This window comes from Emys orbicularis, chromosome 3, assembly GCF_028017835.1.
Source record: "Emys orbicularis isolate rEmyOrb1 chromosome 3, rEmyOrb1.hap1, whole genome shotgun sequence".
Classification (NCBI taxonomy): Eukaryota; Metazoa; Chordata; order Testudines; family Emydidae; genus Emys; species Emys orbicularis.
Window position 1 is genome coordinate 104,986,675 of NC_088685.1, and position 15,399 is coordinate 105,002,073.

The 15,399-nt window shown below is 44.9% G+C and overlaps 1 protein-coding gene across 1 annotated transcript in view; it reads right to left on the reverse strand.

The window, feature by feature from the left end:
* Positions 1-201: 201 nt before the first annotated feature.
* The window catches only part of SLC2A12 (solute carrier family 2 member 12), a 34,743-nt gene continuing 19,545 nt past the window's right edge, over positions 202-15,399 (reverse strand). Inside the window, exons 3-5 of the mRNA XM_065401911.1 lie at positions 7,011-7,133; positions 3,920-4,052; positions 202-301 (exon numbers count right to left, since the gene is read on the reverse strand). Of these exons, the coding sequence (XP_065257983.1) occupies positions 202-301; positions 3,920-4,052; positions 7,011-7,133 (356 nt within the window). The remainder of the gene's footprint in view (positions 302-3,919; positions 4,053-7,010; positions 7,134-15,399) is intronic.

The window sequence follows — 15,399 nt, forward strand, 5'->3', positions numbered from 1 at the left end:
CTTTACTTATTTTAAGCCATTCTAATAAACTTTAAACTACAAAAATCTTAAATGTTTTTCTTTCAGTGACAATATAAAGCTACTAAAGAATGGAGTACAGACTAAGTGTTGTGTAGTAGCATCAGTATTGCAGAATGGTTTTGAGCTTATTTCTCTAGAGAAACTGTCTTGGTTGCCCTTGGACAAATATTCTTCTCCAGTCTAGTAGAACGGCTCATGATGATCTCTCTTCGGAAGTTCTATTGGCACTAGTTTCTCTCTATGTTGGCCCATCCAACAAATGGAGCTCTTTGTATACTTCCTGAAAGAGAAGAAACATTTAGCATTCAATCAAATGGGCAAAGTTTGTTCTCCCCTTGTAAATATTTCTACCTCTTTGGCCAGTTCAGTGACACAGAAATAAGTTTTGATTACAGCTGGTCACATAATGCACAATCATTTGCTAGTAATACATTCAATAACTGCTTCAAGGATTTGTTGAATAGATTTATTCAATAAACAGTTTTTACAGCTTATCATGTAAAACATTATTTGCTGAGTAATGTAAGGAACAAAAACTGGCAAATTCATTGACTAGACTGTTGGGATATCACTCGGACCGCTTTAGTTTTGACACAGGATTCCTTCAGCTTAATTTTTGTCTGTGTAAGTATTTTAGTTACTTTACTATTTATTCAGAAACATAAATATCTTTGGAGCTTTGAAGAGAAAGACATGGTCCCATGAACTGTGGGAGCATGTTACCCTACTTATCCACTAGGTGGCAGTTTTTGCTTAACTTTTTTTTCTTTTTAAATTTGAATTAGATGGAGAAAGGAAAATACACCTCTACCCTGATATAACGCCACCCGATATAACACGAATTTGGATATAACGCGGCTAAAGCAGCACTCTGGGGGGGGAGAGGGGGAGGGACTGCGCGCTCCGGCGGATCAAAGCAAGTTCAATATAACGCGGTTTCGCCTAAAATGCGGTAAGATTTTTTGGCTCCCGAGGACAGCGTAATATTGGGGTAGAGGTGTACTTTATTATGCCGTGTGTAACAGACACTTGCATGTTGCTAGCTTTGATCTTTGTAATGATTCTTTCTCTTTCTGCAGTTTGTTTAATGATAGAGGAGAAAGGTGAGAGCAAAGGAGATTGAGTCCTTAAATCTTGTCCAATAAATATGTATTTCTCAGACTGGTAGTCAGCAACTACCCTATCCTATTCTCAAGTTCATTGATTTTTAAGGTCAGAAAGGTCAGATTTTTAAGGTCAGAAAGACATCCATAGAATCATAGAAGATTAGGGTTGGAAGAGACCTCAGGAGGTCATCTAGTCCAACCCCCTGCTCAAAGCAGGACCAACACCAACTAAATCATCCCAGCCAGGGCTTTGCCAAGCCGGGCCTTAAAAACATCTAAGGATGGAGATTCCACCACCTCCATCATTCCAGTGCTTCACCACCCTCCTAGTAAAATAGATTTTCTTAATATCCAACCTAAACCTCCCCTACTGCAACTTGAGACATTGCTTCTTGTTCTGTCATCTGCCACCACTGAGAACAGCCGACCTTCAGTCTTGCTTTAAAGGCTCCAAGTCATAAAGAATCTCCCTTGATAAGTTTCTCCAATGGCTAATTACCCTCACTGTCAAAAATGTCTTATTTCTTATAAGAATTTTTCTCATTTCAACATCCAGCCAGTAGAACTTGTTATATCCTGTCCTTCAAATTAGTACTACTTAGTGAAGGGGCACAGAGCAGCAGCAGAGATTGGATAGCAATAGTCTACTCAAATTCAGATAATGGTTGGTTTGATTAGCCAAAAGAATCCTATGGGACCAGGATTTCACCAATAAAGACAATAGCAAAATTCCCATTGACTTCAGTGGGGCCAGGATTTCACCCTATAACATCTGTAACATGACCCCATAAGAATTACAGTGGCCAACTACCGTTTTCTGTGATTTCCCTACCTCTTTTTCCATGATGTTGGACTCCTTTGAGGCTGATCTTTGTTAAAGCAGACAGCTGGTGTAGCTAAAGGCTTCTCGCCATCAGAGGAGTGAGGCCCTGAAGCCAGGGCCGGCTCCAGGCACCAGACGAGAAAGCACGTGCCTGGGGCGGCACATTGTAAGGGGCGGCATTCCGGCCAATCTTGGGGCAGCCAGCCCAGCCCTGAAGGGGCACGGACTCCGACCCGGGGGGCAGGAAGTAGTGATCCCCGCTGCTCATCGTGCCGCCGGGCTCCCCGGGACGCGCCACTCCCCGCCGCCTGCACTGGCCTCCGCCTCCCGCGCCGCTCTGAGCCCGGCCCGGCCGAGCCGCCTTTAAAGGAGCGGCTGAGCCATCACCTTCTGCAGCCCCCGGTCACCAGAAGGAGGGAGGGTTCTGCGGCGGGCCGGCGGGCAGCGCTGGCAGGGATGGTTCTGCGGCGGCCCGGCAGGCACTGGAGGGAGGGAGGATTCTGCGGCGGCCCGGCGGGCAGCGGAGGGGCGGGCCCCACTGATCCCGGCGCCGTTTGCACTGTGCCGAGCCCCGCTGCAATGCCGGCCCCACGCGGAGGTCGCAGACCCCAGCCAGCGCTGCCTGTGTCCGCCCCCTTGGAGCCTGCCTGGCCGGGAGAGGCACCCCAAGGCCGGAGGGGGGAGCCCATCTCGCCCGGCTGCAAGCGGGCTGCAGCGCCTGGCTGCCCACAGGCGGAGGGAGCGGGCGGGTGCCGCCCTTCACCCCCCTGCAAGCCGCCTTGACCGCCCTCCACGCGCTCCCTGCGGCTGCCGGTTTTTGGGGGTTTTTTTTGCTTTGGCAGTCCGGCCGCCTTTTTTTTTTTTTTTTTTTTTTTGCCTGGGGCGGCAAAAAAGCTAGAGCCGGCCCTGCCTGAAGCAGCCTTCCAATTGGAGTAATGGGACAAACAACTGAACTAGTTTTTAAAATGGAGCTTGATAAGTTTGTGAACAGGCTTATATGATTGGATTCCCTATGAAGTCTCTGACCCAGGAGGACCTTTGCAGTCCTGTGCCCTATGTAGGGTTGCAGCACATCTTGAGAAAAGTCAGGGAAGTCCTGAGTTTTACAATTCAGTCCTGTTTATCCCTCCAAAGTTTTTCAGGGGACACACATAAAAATTAGCGCACTGTTAAAAGGCATCAGTTAATTTCTGATCAGTGAAGCTCCTACCTAAAGAATGTGGATACAGCATATAAATACTATAGAACTGTAACTTTGTGCCCCTACGAGATTTGGGGGTTCATTGTTAAATATGTAATCACATAGGACCTCCTCTGCTTATGCATTATGGAAGGTAGCAGATGGAGCTCCATCACATAAAGGATGGTCAGAATGAACCAGGCAGAAGGAAAATGTGCAAGTATCCTCATTCCCATGTAGCCATCTAACTCCACTATTGCTGTGCTGGAGTTTGCCCTATACAACGGAGTAGGGACATACACAAGACCTCCTGGTAGGTCTTTTTTGGTGAGATTTCCCCCAACGAATCTGCAGACCTGAGCAATTTGGAAGGTTCTTTCAGATCAGGATTTTTGTGTGCTTAAAACTCATCTGAATCTCTGAAGCTTTTGATGTCCTCCCCATCATTAAAGGACAGATTCACTAGTGCACTCTTCCTCTTTTGTTCTGATACAAAGCAGCTGGAATGTACTGGGAGAACCTGACCTCTAGTCTAGATACTCTTACTGTTTACTTATTCATCACAATGAAGTTGATAGTGGGAGACTGTAAATCCTCTTTTGGGGCCTGGTCTTTCACCATTGAAATAAATGAGGGGTTTGCATTTACTTCAGTGAACGAAGGATCAAACCCTCAAGGAGTTTGATCTTGCAAGCAAACCTAAAGTAACTTTCCGTTTATTAATCTGGCAGTAAAAGGCCACAAGTTAACTAGGAGTGTGGTGGGGATGCAAATACACTTGATACTTACTGTTTAGCTAGTTCCATGGATATTTGCTCTAAAGAGCATCCCTTTGTCTCTGGTATAAACACAATGATGAAAGCCAGTGATGCTAGACTCATTATTGAGTAAATGAAACACACCCATGGCAGACCAATTAGGTCTATAAAAGAAAAAAATATGTTTTGTTAGTATTACAAGAGGGTTTTTTAGGCAGTCCCACTGAACTCAGGGTTGACAGCACTGAGCCCTCGTATTTGTAAGTAACTGTTATGCCACAAGGAAAACTTATATTTTTAATTGGTGCCTGGTGCAGGGGTGCTGGAACAATGTGTATAGTAGGGGTGCTGAGAGCCATTGAACCAAACTATAAACCCTGCATATAATGGAAGGAAACCAGTTCAAGCCAGGGGATGCAGCAGCACCCCTAGTTCCAGCCTTGTGCAAGCAAACTAGGAAACCACAAATAGAATTCAGCCATGTTCTACTGGCTTGACTTTTAACTGCTATCCCCCAATAGCAGGTCTGGTAACCACTGGTGCAGGTCAGAAAGGTCAGAGGCTCTGAAATGTATTTTTGATGCGAACATTTTATGAAGCAAAAATAACATATTTCACATAGTTGTAGTTGCCAGCTCTAACTAATCCTTTCATGCTGGCAGTTTCCAGTACTTCCATTGCTGATAGTCCACTCTGTGCCAGTAATGGATCAAGGAGTTAACTCCTGTTGGTTCCAGTGAATAACCAGTTTTTGAAAATACATTTGGAACAATGGAGAATACAAGAGATCAGAATCACAATCTCCTAGCATCTGTCAATTTGTGTCATGAGCTGAAAGTTAAGGCTGACACTCTGGGCTCTATTGTACGCTCAGATATGCAAGTACAACTCCTGCTTGCTTCAATGGAACCTGAATGCACCTTCAGTCTTTTGACTGAAGACTAACAGCCACATTTTGCTTGCCTGTGTAAATCCAGACTAACTCCACTTTTGCTAGTCGAATTTTTGTGGATTTACACTCATTTAACTGAACAGAATTTGGCCTGAAATTTCTCTTGCGTTTTAACCAGGGAAAAGCAGTCTATTTTTCCTTACCCTGTTTTAAGTCTGAATCGTACCTCTTTTTGATAATCTAATCTCAGCACTCTATCTAACATTACTGAACTCTACCAGACCTGCAGTGAGTTCCAAGATAACCAGCTGAGGGCTTACTCTGCTTCTGCTGAACTCTAGCTGGTTGAAACTCTGTTCTGCAGGAAATTCTGACATTTGGAAACTTGTTTTTGTTTGAAATGGTCTAAAACCAAAAAATTTCTAAACTTCTGGTGAAATAAAGTTCTGGAAATAAACTGTTTGAGGTTGATCAAATCATTTTAGTTATTTCTTATTATTATTTTGTGATATTATAATTTATAAACAGTCTTTTTTTTTTCAAAACAAAAAATCATAACATTTCATTCTGATACGGTTGAAACAATGTTTCAGCCTTATCAAAACACTTTTTTCCAGATTTTTCCTAAACAGAACTTCATCAAAATTGAAACTTGGCAGGAACGTGTCAGTTTTGATTAAATGGAAAAATATTTGACTGGAAAATTTTCAACCAGCACTAGTCTAGAGTAAAACTTCCATTACTTCAGGGGAAGCAGGATTGAGTCCTAACTATTATTTGTATAGCTTATTAGTGAAGAGATCTTTGATAGCCAGAGTAAGAGACCTGTGGCCAGATTCAGAGGTAATAGAAGTTAGTCCCGTACTCTGATTCCATTACGCTTCCTCAGGCATATTTACCCCCTACTTACGGGTGCGTGAGTGGAAGGCAGTGAGGGCTTCAGTTGAAGTCTAAATTGATCTAGTGTATTCTCTGTGGGGTCTGGAACACTCACCAGCAAATCACCTCTGAATTTGGCCCTTGCATTTTATTTCTAACATTTCAGTGACTGTTATGTTGTCCATACGGGAAAGGTTCATTGTGCCTGTGATGCACAGGCACATTGGTAGTTCACTACTGCATCAGCAACTCTTCTCAGGCCTGAAAAGCTCACTACACCTCACACATTGCTGTCACAGTGTTTATCTGTAAAGAATGTTGTGTGAGATGTCAAATGAAATCCGGTGATGCACTGGTCATTAGTATCACTGTGAAACGTATGTATTAACACTATAGGAGGAATTATGGATACTTATTGATATTAAGCTTTAAAATCTGTAACCAAAGGGAGAAACAGGTTTTCTTCCAGACAAGAGGGAGAACAGTTATCTCCCTCTTTCTGATGTAAAGTGAGTATGATGATGCCAGAAACATTGGACAGTTCATTTTGTGTTGGAGGTAAACAGGAGGAGCAAATTAATATGGGGATGAGAAATCAGCATAGGAAGACACTGGAGTCTGATCCCCAGGGGTTCATCCTGACTAGTGAAAAGGACCAACTTTGGGGAATATAAGGAGAAGCAAAAAGATGCTTTGGTTATCCATCACTGAGGGGACAGAGAGGTCAGTACTCTTTGTAACCATGAACAACCGATCCCTGAATGGTGGGTTGGTGACACTAAGAAGTGGCTGTAGTTGAGAAGACTGCCTTAGACAAGGATTGTAGCCCATTAAGTTTGTCACTAGAAAGTGTGATAATACTTTTGTTTTATTTGTAACCATTTTCTGTGTATTATCTCTGCTTAGTATCACATAACTTTCTGTTCTTGGTTAATAAACTTCTTTGTTTCATTGTAAGTACATCTCAGTGCTGTTGTGTTAAGTAGAGTGTGAATTCCTGGTTAAATCAAGCAAGCTGGTGTGTCTCTTTAGAGCCAGCACACTTGGTAATTTCTGTGAGCGTCCAGTGACCGGTTAGATGCTGCAGGGAAATGCTTCTGGTTCAGGAACTGAAGTGCACCAAGGGTTAACCTGCAAGGCAAAGTTAGGACTGGCAGAGTCCTTAGGGATCTGTGGGGCTGGCTAATCAACAGGAGTGGCAGGGAGTCGTCACTCAGTTTAACATCAACAGTTCCCTTTTATGCTGAGGCACAGGGCTAACACGGTGACATACAATGCTAGACACCCTCAGAAAGCATCACAATGCCCGGTAATGGGCATATACACTCAAGAAGAAACAAAGAATTCTTACCAGTTACAGTCAAAAATGTCAAGGAGATGAGGAGATTTATACCCCAGTTCATGCTAGAGGTTAAAGCCATGGCCCGTCCTCTGATCCCACCAGGGAAAATTTCACTCAGCACTAGCCAGGTCACTGAAAGGAAGGGAAAAAAAGACATTATTCTTGAAAGGAAGCCTGGGTGCCTAAAATTAGGGACATAAATCCACAATTAGGCACCTGAATGAGTGACCTGATTTTGTTTTGTGGTGCTGAACTCCAGCAGCTCCCACTGGACCAAGGCCCGAACTCCAAGCTGTGTGTGGTACCTTAGTCATGTGACTCACATTCAGTCAATAAAATGCCTGTCAACTGCTGTATTATAGGGTTTTCAGGGGCAACCCAACACTAGAACATTTTTTTCCTGTTTCAAGCGTATGCATAATACTACATGTCTGAAAAGTGTGAGGCGAGGTTTGAGAGTGCAATCCCTGCACAGCTGAATGTGAAAGAGGGAACTGACTAAACCTCTCTCTCAGAATACATGTTAATGTATGTGGAGGCAGCGAAACAGAGTGCCCATCGGTTTGTGAGCAGCACTGCATGTTATGTTGAATTATGAATACCTGCCAAAAATACAGCAAGTTTGCTATTCCAGCCATATGCTATATATATAAGCTTTCTTTCCTCTTGAGGTAAAGATAGATATGATTAATATATTTCTATTCTTGTTTCATGAGTCTCTTGCCTTTGTCTTATACAAAATATTGTATCACTCTAATATCCATGTACACATAAAGCCAAATTCTGACTTCACTTACACACAGTGATTTTAATTGGATTGCACAGGTGGAACTGAAGACAGAGGCCCTGATCTTTGGCTGTGCTGTGGCTGCTTTATGTTTCATACCACCAGTGCAAAATGATCCAAAAACTGGGTTATCCAGACACAAGAGGAGAACCCTAGTATAGGGGGATCTTCCTGTGGTGAAGAGTTGGTTTAGTAGCTCCTAAGCCCACCTGTCCCAAGTAAGAATACTAGGCCTTTCCTGTGCCCTGACAATCTGCTGTTGTCATAACAGATCCTTTAGGTCATTGGCAGCAGATCATAACTTGGATCAGCCAGAGGATGGTGATAGCTTATGCAGGAGGCGTGGACAACATCAGGAGAGCACACAGGTGGGGCACAGGCATCTTCAGGTCTTTGGTCACAGCCATGACTCTGGACCAGAACTGGGCCCTTAATGATTTTCTTTCTGTAGAACACTAAATGCTTGTTTCCTGTACACTTACACTAAAATCTCTGAAAATTACAATTTTAAAATAGAACATTTGCCAGTGCTTCCCATTGGGCCATATGCCACACCAAGTATGACGAAAGGATTCCTGTTTGGCAGGGGCAGAACTCATTGCTCCACGGCAGTGATAAATGTGGGTAAAAGAGAGACATTTCTGGGAAGAAAATGTGGATAACCTGCACTTTGCTGGCTCTGAGTAGTTGGATTTAGTGTCCAGGAGAAGTAGAGAAATATAAGCCACTCCTCTTGTCTTTGTAGTTTAAGGAATAACTCCACTGCCACTTGTGATGTGTTGGTCAGACTGAGCAGCATACTGGTCAACAGTTCGAGATCCATTCCTGCAGCCCGAAGAGGCAGGGGGCACAGTACACAAACCCTTGAAAGATGGTGCCAAATGTGGACGGAAGCACAGGGATTGCTGGGATGTGAAGCAGTGCATCACGGGGCATTGGGACAGGATCCAGGATGCCCCGCAACCCCCTCCACCTTCCCACAAGCCTTAGCGGCAGAAGAGGAAAAGATTCTCTGTGGAATAGCTGCCCAGAGTGCACCGCTCAGAATACCGCTGCAAGTGCCGAAAGTGTGAACACGCTATTGCGCAGGCAACTGTCAGTGTGAACACAACAGCGTTTTCTCTTCAGCGCTCACTGAGCGGCGCTGTAACTGCCGGCGCTGTAACTTTGCCAGTGTAGACATACCCTAGTACACCTCTACCTCAATATAACGCTGTCCTCGGGAGCCAAAAAATCTTACCGCGTTATAGGTGAAACCACATTATATTGACTTGCTTTGATCCACCAGAGTGTGCAGCCCCATCCCCCCGGAGCGCTGCTTTACCGCGTTATATCTGAATTCGTGTTATATCGGGTCGCGTTATATCGAGGTAGAGGTGTATGTTCTGTCCATCTTTTCCCCTAATCTGAATAGTAAATAATGAATGATTCTTGGCTTTTGACACCTCTCTGGAATTACTATCACTGTTTGTTCTTTTACCAAGAAACAGCCGCTGCAACAGGCACAAAGGGGCTGTGTTTTCCTCTTGGGATACCAGTAACTAGGTGTCAGCTTCTGTTTGTCATCATAATTAATACCGAGAGCTGTGAATCTAGTCCCCATGCAAAGCTCGGAAAATCTAACCTGCCTATCTCTAAAGCCACTTCTGCAGAGTAACTGACTGCTCCACCTGCCCTCGCTTCAGCAGATATGTTCAGCACTATAGCAATAAGCCCAAACCTCAACTCCGGGTCAGAAAATAACGCCCCTCCCCCACCATGTATAGCATTCCAGCATTGCTTCAAGTGTGCATTATAGTAATAATCACACAGCATACGACTGGACAGTCCTTGGGTGGTGTGCATGCTGCAGAGAGCACAAAGCTGTGGTTTTTCAACTCACAGTTTTTGAGTGTGAGCCAAGGAGTGCCAGGGTGGAGTGTGGTTAAGAATAGGGGGTGCATTGACACTGAAGGTGAAAGTGTAATTTCCAGCTAGGGGAGCAGAGCCATGCTAGCTTTGATTGAGCTAACATGCTAACAATAGCAGCGTAGTTGTGGTGGTGCAGGTGAGGAGAGGGGCTAGCTGCCCTGAGTACAATCCCAGCCAGGATCCTAGGCACTTACTTGGGTGGCTAGTCCATCCCATCACCTGTGCTGCCAGGGCTCTGCTGTTATTTTTTGCGCACTAGTGCGATCAAAGGTAGCACATGTACGTTTACCTGTGGTGGGAATTGTGCCTTCAGCTTGAGTGTTGATGCAGTCTAAGCGTGAGCCTCTGTGCTGAGGGCTAAGCCCTGTGCCTACTGAAGTCAAAGGGAAAGTCTCTCATTGATTTCAATGGGCTTTGGATGAGGCCTAAGTGAAAATATGCCTCAGCCCCTGTGTGTTCTCTCACTTACACTCAAGCGTGGAGTGCAAAAAAACCAAACAAAACCACACACCAGGGGCAGGGTGTGGTAAAAATGAGCATATTTGAAGAATTACATGGCTTTAAGTGTGATCCTCAATATGCAAATGAGGCACTTGACTAAGAAGTCCCCTCTCTGATCTCACTCCTTCTAGTAAGCAGAGTAGCTGCACAGCAGTGCTTTCAATGAGAAATTGGGCTTGTGCATTCAGTTCCCTGCTCGTGTTTTCCTTTCCTGCACCTGTGTTGTGCAGAATCAAGCCCTTGATGGACAGATTTAAAAAGCAGAGTACTTGAAAGAATTCAGGGTTTTAGCAGCATAAATTGTGAGACGAGATTAGGAGGATTTACGGTTTAGAAATGAAAGAGGTAGAGGTATGCAAGACTGAAAGGAATGGAATGGTCTATTAGCAACAAGAAGTCCAAACTGAAGATAAGAAGGGGATTATCTCATAAGCAATGTCAGCAGAATATCTGTAGGCAAAGGGTTCTTAGAATATGTAACAAACTTTCAAAGTCAAGGAGAGAAATAAGCGAGCAAATAAAAAACCAGGCACGACACTGAAACTGCGCAGAGAAGCAATGAATCAGCGGGTGCAGCTAATGCGTAAAGTTTGCTCTGAGGACAGACTCTCCTTAGGTCTTTCTCCAGCGGGACTCCTGGCTCTAAGTATTTCCAAAGAGTTAGATGATGAAGTACTTTGAGTGAAGGACATCTCCACATTTTGCTAAACTACCTGGGGCCAGATGCTGCTCTGCTTACTCTCCAAAAATAGTATGCTATTCCACAGGCATTTCCACTGATTTCAATGGGACTTCTTGCAGAGTAAGATGCATGTAACAGGGTCTAGATTGAACATGTAGCGTTGTGGCTCTGAGGGCCTGTCTACATGAGGAGATATACTGATATTATACCTTTACAGTTATGCTACTTTAACTCCCCGTGTGGACACTCTTATTCTGGAATAAGAGACTTTTCTGGTTTAGTTTATGCTGCTTTCAAAGAGTGAGTCACAATTTTCCCCCTGGTTTGCCTTTATTTCCCCCTTGGAACAAATCAGCTACTGCCCCATACTAGCAGCACTTTACTTCTACCCATTCTCTCTCCTTCTCCAGTTGCTCCTCCACCATCTAAATGGATGTTGGGAGTGGGGTGGGTGGGAAGGAGAAGCAGCTGCCCGTGGAGCCTGCTCTCTCCCCACTTCTACAGACCAGTGGTGCTGGTAGCCCAAGCAGAGAAACAAGGTGGAACATTTCCCCCCTTATTCTCTTGCATGGATGGGAAACGTGACAATCTTGCCATAATTGATTATTTTTTCTGTAACCTTTTTCTTCTGAGGCAGATAAAGCATACTGTGGAAAATCACACTTGTAAATTGTGTGGTGAGCTTAGAGCCATGTGACCCTCATTAACATCACCCGGTATGGTGTTTTAACACTGACCCCAGTGAATTTGATCATTTGCAAATACTTTAGCAGCAACTCCGGAGAAGGACAACAAAGATTGCTAGAAGTATGCGGAGGCTTACAAACAAACAAGTGCAAAAGCTAGGAATGTTTAAACTTGAAAAAAGGCAGAGTTAGAGGCAGTTTGTTTTATTCCAAACCAGGTAAGATAGTTAAGATGCATTAATAATGGCCTGTCTTGTTCAGGAGGTCAGACTAGATCAGTGGTTCTCAAACTTTTGTGCTGGTGACCCCTTTCAAATAGCAAGCCTCTGAGTGTGACCCCCCCCCTATAAATTAAAAACACTTTTTAATATATTTAACACTGTTATCAATGCTGGATGCAAAGCGGGGTTTGGAGTGGAGGCTGATAGCTTGCGACCCCCCCCCATGTAATAAACTTGTGACCCCCTGAGGGGTCCCGACCCCCAGTTTGAGAACCCCTGGACTAGATGATCATTACAGTCCCTCCTGGCCTTAAAATGTGTGTAAATGAACACAATCCTCCTTTTTGGCTCTATCCCATAATATGACAAGAGTGACCACTCAAGATTAATAGTCAGTAAATATGGAACAAGTGAAAGGATATATTACTTTGCCTGTAGTCAAAAACTGTATCTAGATTTGAAAAAGGACTGCATTTAATTACCATTGGTAAAACTAGCAAGCTAAGACAAGGGTAATCAAATGTCATGCCTCAGTGTGTATCCCAACTCCTTGGGAGATCAGGAAATAAACATTTTCCCATGTACCTCATTCTACAGTTTTCTAAGTACATTGATGTTTTAGGTATCTTATTTCTACTTTCCTCACATGAACTGGGCATTAGCTATTGCTGGAAGCAGGATACCAGAATTGATAGACCAATGATCTGGACTGGTGAGGCAAATTTTAAATTCACTTTTTTTCTTCTTCTGCTGTGATAAATTCTTTGGGCCAAATCCCTGAAGTCACATATGGATGACAATCAGGACTGTGGAAAACAGTGTTCAAGTCCTTAGAAATAATTAGTCTGTGTCCAAACCATGAGCATCAATGATATGGAGATAAGCTGAGCAATAATATAAGCACCCTTTGAGGAGCCCTTTTCTGAACCATAAAATATGTACTTCTTCCTCATTCCCCCTTCTGTCTGCTCCTCCAATTCATGTTAGAACAGAGTAGTTAAACATCCCTATTAGAACCCAGGGCCTCTTTTCTGTGTGCTCGATACTTGACAAGAATTGTAGCAATTCTAGTGTCTTTGGGAAGCAATACAATATTTTTCTTCGAATATATTCAGTTATATGTAGAAGAAAAAGAATATTCATGAATGTGGATTGCTTCCCTGTAAAAGGTGATTACTGTTGTGTAAAAGCTGAGCTGTTCTACAGGAACATAAAAATTGCCATCCTGCATCAGGACTCAGGTTCACCTAGACCAGGGGTGGGCAAGCTTTTTGGCCTGAGGGCCACATCTGGGCGGGCCATGAATGCTCATGATATTGGGGTTGGGGTGCGGGCTCCGGGGTGGGGCCAGAAATGAAGAGTTCAGGGTGCAGGATGGGGTTCTGGGCTGGGGCAGGGAGGGGGGTGGTGAGGGCTCCAGCTGGGGGTGCAGGCTCTGGGGTGGGGCTGGAGATGAGGGGTTTGGGGTATAGGAGGGTGCTCTGGGCTGAGATTGAGGGGTTTGGAGGGCGGGAGGGGGATCAGGGCTGGGTAAGGGGGTTGGAGTGGGGGGGGGCGGCTCAGGGGTGCAGGCTCCGGGTGATGCTTACCTCAAGCGACTCCTGGAAGCAGCGGCATGTCCCCCCTCCAGCTCCTACGCGTAGGTGCAGCCAGGCGGCTCTGCTGCGCGCTGCCCTGTCCGCAGACACTGCTCCTGCAGCTCCTATTGGCTGTAGTTCCCGGCCAATGGGAGCTGCGCTTGGGGCAAGGGCAGCGTGCGGAGCGGAGCCCCTGGCTGCCCCATGACTAGGAGCTGGAGGGGGGACATGCCACTGCTTCTGGGAGCCGCTTGGAGCGACCCCCAACCCTGCTTCCCAGCTGGAGCGCCGGAGCAGGGCAAACCCCAGACCCCGCTCCCCAGTGGAGCTCGAGGGCCGGATTAAAATGGCTGGTGGGCCGGATATGGCCCGCGGGCCGTAGTTTGCCCACCCCGACCTAGACCAATATTCTGTCTCTGAACATGGCCAGTACCAGATGCTTCAGAGGAAAGTGTAAGAACCCCCACAGTAGACAGATATGGAGCAATTTGCTTCCCACATCAAGTTTCATCCTAATCTCTAATAGAGATTGGTTTAAACCCTGAAGTATGAGGTAAAGGTTCTCTCTGTAACCTTACTGCACAATCTGATTCCTTTTTGTTCTTGCCCGTGTCGGCATTCATGCTGCCCCATCAACAAACAGCCCACTTGGCAGGCAAGCACACAAGAATGAAAAAATAAGCTTCAATGGAAAATGTGATTGCTTATAGTAAGTCACATACTGTAGCTTAAGAAATGCCTTTCTTATTAAAACAGGGAATATGTATTCCTACTTTTGGGTGTTTGTTCAGAATATTGAATCTAGGATAATCCTGGGAGGCATTCGCACAGGAATGGCCATAGAAGCCAGAGGCTCTAATTTATAAACAAGTTATGCACAAACTACTCAGGATTATTGCATATTTCACTCCAGAAAAGTATGGAGAGAAAAAAATACACAACTTGGGTGGGTGAATGTACCTGCTTTTCTAGTACGGAAGAGAGAGTACATTCTACTCCCGAGGGGACCACAGAACAGAAATGACTGCTGATTGAGACCCAGGAACAGGGGCAATACTAGTCTTTATGCTTTCAAACAGAAAGTGTATTCTTTTAACAGGAAAAAGTATGAATGTTTTTGATGTTTCCGTCCTATGAAGTGAGGTTGTTCAGGGCATATCTGTTCTTGATTGTCTTCTGAGCATCTCCCTTTGAGGTCTGATCCTACAAGTCCCATTGAAGGCAAAGTTCTGTGCATGCAAAGTTTGTAGAGTTGGGCCTGATATGGGCAATACTGCACATGCTTTTTTATTTTTTTAAAAAAGCGGTATATATTCCCCATAGCAAACAGTCACATCAAATGAGTTAGATCTTTCTCACAGTTGCACTGCTGTAAATCCAGACCAACCTTATGAATCAGTTACTTTGGAGCCTAAAGCCCCAATCCTGCAGACAACTCTGTGTGCTGGCTTCATGCTTTAAATTTAAGCCCACCCATGTTTGCAGGATTGAGGCCTCATACAGCAAAATGCAGCAGCAGGCTTGAGCTACCTTCATATGTCATGTGTCTTTGGGAAGCAATCTTGAAAAACATGCCCCCTTGAACTTTCTACTTTGGATAAGCTATAAACTTGTGACTTTAAAAAAATATATTTTTTTGGCATCACGCACCTTCTCACCTTACAATACTTGATATGATGTGTTTATCTTTGCAGGTGAAATCAAGTAGTGTGTTTGCACTTAGGCCTGGTCCACACTACCCCCCCACTTCGGACTAAGGTACGCAAATTCAGCTACGTTAATAACGTAGCTGAATTCGAAGTACCTTAGTCCGAACTTACCGCGGGTCCAGACGCGGCAGGCAGGCTCCCCCGTCGATGCCGCGTACTCCTCTCGCCGAGCTGGAGTACCGGCATCGACGGCGAGCACTTCCGGGATCGATCCCAGAACATCGATTGCCTGCCGCCGGACCCTCCGGTAAGTGTAGACGTATCCTTAGGGTCCTATTGAATAAAAATTGCTCTGGGCTTTTGTACTAAGCCTTCTCAAGATCA